Source organism: Grampus griseus (genome assembly GCF_964374135.1).
Source record: "Grampus griseus genome assembly, chromosome: 17".
NCBI lineage: Eukaryota > Metazoa > Chordata > Mammalia > Artiodactyla > Delphinidae > Grampus > Grampus griseus.
In genome coordinates, this window is record NC_139011.1 from 77,916,264 (window position 1) to 77,921,265 (window position 5,002).

The window sequence follows — 5,002 nt, forward strand, 5'->3', positions numbered from 1 at the left end:
AGGTTTTTTTTCCCCTAGCAAAGACAACCTGGGATGCCCAAATGTTCGTCTGAGGGCTTCGCCTTCAAGGCATTCAAGTCTACTATTACAGGAGAATGAGAAATTTACAGTGACTATATATTTAGTGTCATCATTAAAATATTTCTAATTCTATTAAATACTTAACAGTGATGTCAAAAAATTGGCTTTTGTGACAGAGGCGCTAGCAGAGTGAAAAAGTAGGATTCCAGATTTTGTTTGTTTATTTATTTTTAAGATCGAAAAAACACACCCGGGATAAAATTTCTTAGATCAATAAAGCTTCGGGAAACGGAGCGAGTTGTTCCGGGACCCAGTGAAAACTGGTGAACTTGAACTTGGAAGTGGGGTTTTGACAACGCAACTGTGGGAAACAAGTGTCTGAACCAATCTTCAAACACCACCTCACATTTTTCTCCCCCCAAGTGTTCGAGTGGCAGACAAAATAAATTACCATAAATTATACGCCAAGGCAACTTCAAAACAACATGACACGACATGAGGCTGAGGATTTCCTTAGCTCCTCCAGGAAGTGTGTAACACTGTTTGTGCTTCTGGCCTGCAGGCTGGGTCGGAAGGGACCGTCAGACGTCGGGGTAGTTGCAGTAATACACCGCGGAGCTGGCGTCGGACACCACCGAGGAGATGGCCCCGTGGCTGTCCGCCAGATTCACGCCGGAGTCGTGTCCCTGGTAGGGGAGCCCCATCTCGGGCTTGCACACAAAGTGCAGGTACTGTTCGAATTCCGTGCGGTCCACCTCCCCGAGTAGCTCGGCCGGCTGGCCTGGGTCCGCGCCGTCCCGGCAGGGCAGCGCCTCGGGCGGCGGCGACGGCTGCCCCGGGCCCGGCGGGGGCGGCTGCGGTGGCATCTGGAAGCCGCGCCCGCCGCCCGCCGCGCCCGCCGCCGGCGAGCCCATCGCGCCGTAGTACATGTGCAGGGCGCTGGGGGGCGCCAGGAGGCCCGGCATCGCGGGGCCCGCGGGCTCCGGGCCGAGCCGGGCGTGCAGGGGCCCGGCGGCGGGCGGCTCCGGGGGCCCCGCGTAGTCCGCGGCCTGCGCGTAGCTGTAGGGCCCGGCGGCCGGACAGTCCCCAGGCAGCGGCGCGGCGAAGAAGGCGGGGTCGGGCTCAACGCCGTCCAGCGGGGACGTGTCTGGCGTGGGCAACGGGTAGCCGTCGAGCGGGGGCGCGCCCAGAGCCTGGCAGTCGCGGTAGTGGCCGCCCATGTGCGGGGGCAGCAGCGGCGGGCCCGCGGGGAAGCCCTGCTCGGGGAAGGGCAGGCCCAGGCCGTCCATGGCCACGCGGCCGCCCTCGGGGCCCAGCGCGGCCGCCGGCGGCTCGGCGAGGCCGTGCAGGAAGCCGCCCTCCACCCGCTTCAGCCGCTTCACCTGCTTGCGCCGCCGCGGCCGGTACTTGTAGTTCGGGTGGTCCTGCATGTGCTGCACGCGCAGCCGCTCGGCCTCCTCCACGAAGGGCCGCTTCTCCGCCAGCGTCAGCGCCTTCCATGACTTGCCTGCGGGAGCGCGGGAGGTGGAGAGGCGCGCGGGCTTAGGGTCGGAGCCCCGCTCCCGGGCCCCAGCTGGTCCCACCGCCCTCGCCTCCGACCTCGGATTGTGCAGCCCGGGCAAGGAGGGGAAGGGGTCCAGGTGAAGGTGAACGCTGGGCCTGCAGAGGCCGAGCACTCGAGGAAGACGCGAGGCCTCGGGTGCCTTCCTGTCGCCTCCTGGAAGCGGCTTCCCGCTCAACCGCTCGCGGTCGTCCGAGGAACCGAGAGCGTCCCCACCCGGGCGAGGAGTCGGGGGCACGGGCGCGACCAAGCCAGCTCCGCGCCAGGGTACCCTCGCCGCCACTCCGACGCGCGGGGAAGCTGCCTCCCGGGGCCGCTGGACCCGCGCCCCGGCCACCCGGGGAAGCCGGGCGCCGAGGCCCAAAGCCGTTCGGAGACTCGGAGAGCGGGAAGCGGGAAGGGACCGAGGGCCCCAGGGAAGGACGTGGCGGCCGCGCACCCCCAGCCTCCTCCGGCGCGAGGCCCACACCCCGTGAGACTCAAGGAAGCGGCTCCACGATTCGCACTCTCTGGGTCCCGGGCTCGGACTCACCCAGCATCTTGCTCAGCTCGGCGTTGTGCAGGTCCGGGTTCTGCTGCGCCAGGCGCTTGCGTTCGTCCTTCGCCCACACCATGAAGGCGTTCATCGGCCGCCGGATGCGAGACTCGCCCTTGGCTCGGCCCGCCGTCCCGGCCGGCGCCCCGCTGCTCGCCGCCGCCTCGCCCTTCATCTTCATGTCCCCGAGGGGACTCAGCGACTCGGCCCAGGGGCAGGGGCCCAGCCCAGCCATCACGGCGGGCAGCGCGCTCCGGGGCTGGCTCTGCTCGTCACTGGCGTACCCCGCATCCGGGCTGCTCATGGCGCTCCAGCCCTGCCCCGCGCCCCGCGCCCCTCCGCCGGACACGCCGCCTCCCCCGACCGTGGGGGAGGGAGGGGGTGGGGAGCGAGAGAGGGAGATGCCCCGCGGGCCGCTCGCGCCCCCCGGCCCGACCCCGACGCCGGCGTCCCTGGCAGATCGCAGCCCCGGCGCAGCTAGCGTCCCCGCCGGCCCAGTGACACTGCGGGCGCCCCTAGGCCGCGGGGCCTTTTCTGCACAGACGTGGCCAATAGAGCGGCGGGGGCGGGCCGGGCCGGCGTCGCTAGGCCCACGCCCAGCTCGCCGCCCAAGTCCCAAGTCCCAGCTCAACCCCACGCCCGCCCTTTCCCCTCCCCCGCCCGACCCCGCGCCCAGGGCTACACCTGCCCCCGGGAAAACTGGCTGGAGCCGGGCTTAGGCGCCACGTCCTCTCCGACCCGGGAAGAGGGACTTCTGAAAAACTTTCCCGGTGCTGATCGCACTGCTGCACAGAAGCACTTGGTCCCGGCAGTTCAGATCAACACACGAAGCATCCACTAAACCAGGAGCTGAGGGTGTTTCAGCGGCGGGTGACCTAGCCTTCTTCTGAGAGACCTACGGACGCCTTCAAATTGCAACATACTTTCTCTTCCAAGGACTCAACGTGCTTGTTGTACTGTACTCAAAATGCTATGTCCGAGGTAAATTCTACTTTCTAAAACAAGATTACAAACGTCATTCCGAAGAAATGAAAACGTTTACCCAAAAAAGACGAACCAACCCTTGACAATTTGTACGTGAAATGTACAGTAAATAAAGTTTTCTCATATGTGTTCAGTAAAAGAGGCAAGGCTTAGTTTTGATTTCTAAAATGTGGTAAAGACAGCAGTGATATTTATCTAAATGCCTGCCGATTAGAGGAAAGAAAGCAACTCCTGAGGAGCGAAATAACTGTAGCTTGGAGGGTCAACTTGAGGTGGTGACCCTCACAGATGACTGGGGGATTCCTCTATGTTTCTCTAGACTGCAATGAAAATCTGAATGACCGTTAAACTTCTGTATCAATCTGAGAAACCTTCTGAGTGGGATTTGTAAACAAGCCCTTATATTGCTCTTATATACAGCACACCATCCCTCCAAACGTCAGCAAACTAGTTTATCCTTATAACCCTATGAGGTAGAGGCTATTATATCTTACAGGAGAGGAAACTGGGGCACGGAGAGGTTAAGAACCTTGTCCGAGATCACAGCAAGTGGAATTCATCTCCAGTAGTCTGCCCTCAGACTTGGAGCTCTTAACCTTTAAGCAAAGCTGCTGTATTCGTGTACTTGTTTGTGTATTGCGTTGTTTTCTACAGCAACGGACACGGCCATTCCTGCATAATTAGATAACTTTGCAAAGAAACCAATATATCAATCTCTACAACAGACTTTGTTTACTGTGAAGGGGTGATGAAAAACTAGGGCTTACAGCCGGGATCTGGGAGGTAAGTGCTGCAGCTTCTAGTGTGATATTACAGGGACAAGTAATCTATCAAGTCCGCTTGTTAGTGGCATTCATAAAAACAAAGAAACAGAAACTTTGAAAACACTTGGCCTTCGGTTTCTCTGACTTTGCTATTTCTCCAAAGAACTTCTGCACACTTGTTTTAAGCCAGTTTGAACTCCGTGAGGATCTGTGATGTTGGCTGCCCTCCCTCACCTTCAGCGGCCAGAAAGTGGTTCTAGTTCCTGGGTCGCTGAGGTTCAGACAAGAATTTAAAAAGTAATCTGCTTAAGGAAATAATAGAGAGGTGTTATTTTTAATTGGTGGTTTTGAAGCAGTTGATAATCTTAAACACATTTAACTGATTATGTACTTTTCCTTTAAGAGTTTATTTTTCTGAAAAAGAAAAATATGGGCTTGAAAATTAAGCAAGACTGCATTACAGCTGGTTATCTGATAAGGAAACTATAGAAGTAGAGAGAACAAGTTTATCACGCAGCTCCTGGCTCCTTGTTTTCTTGGTGATCTTCTCTAACTTTGCTGCAAAGTAGTATCTTCTCAGAGATCTCAAAGCAGGACTTTCTATCAGCGCGAAAGTTTCTATGAACAAATGGGAGTTTTCTCAGAATAGAGATTGAAAACCAAACAAAAATAATCCCGGTTCGAGAATACATTTTATCTGTCTAGATGAATCTATATGACTAATTCCATAAAAACATAACATAGGGTACAGGAAATACAATCCACGTGTGAGTCCAAAAAATGTATATGCACGGATTTACCCTTGTACACTTTCTTCATCCTCGTGTACCTCCTCGGAACCTCACTGCAGAGAGCTGCCACAAGGGTCGAGAAAGTGATGGGGGAAAAAACGGGGGGGGGGCAGTTTTCCCCATTATTATTTGCACTTGTTCTGGAGACCAACAACTGACTTTTCTTGGGTGAGATACTGAGAATTCAAGTGAGAGCACAGGATCCATAGGATGGAGCTGGAGCTAGAGTCTAGCGCCTCTCCCCCTACTGCTTATAACACCCTCCCTGGAGGTTATGAAGTAGCAATTTACTTCTATTTATAGGAAGGAATTGTGGTGCCTTTCCAAGACTAGGCCCTTCTATACT

General features: G+C 56.8%; 1 protein-coding gene across 1 annotated transcript; it reads right to left on the minus strand.

Annotated features, from left to right (window-relative positions):
• Positions 1–261: 261 nt before the first annotated feature.
• SOX17 (SRY-box transcription factor 17) lies at positions 262–2,455 on the minus strand. Its single transcript, XM_082674844.1, has 2 exons — positions 2,115–2,455; positions 262–1,528 (listed from the first exon to the last, which is right to left on the minus strand). Exons 1-2 carry the CDS (start codon positions 2,419–2,421, stop codon positions 603–605), a joined length of 1,233 nt encoding a protein of 410 aa, XP_082530970.1. The 5' UTR covers positions 2,422–2,455; the 3' UTR covers positions 262–602.
• Between the last annotated feature and the right edge of the window lie 2,547 nt (positions 2,456–5,002).

Excerpts from the sequence above, each read along its gene's own strand:
- SOX17 (XM_082674844.1), bottom strand. The coding sequence starts at position 2,421 with ATGAGCAGCCCGGATGCGGGGTACGCCAGTGACGAGCAGAGCCAGCCC. Across the intron at positions 1,529-2,114 it reads CGAGCTGAGCAAGATGCTGG|GCAAGTCATGGAAGGCGCTG; the intron begins GTGAGTCCGAGC and ends GCGCTCCCGCAG.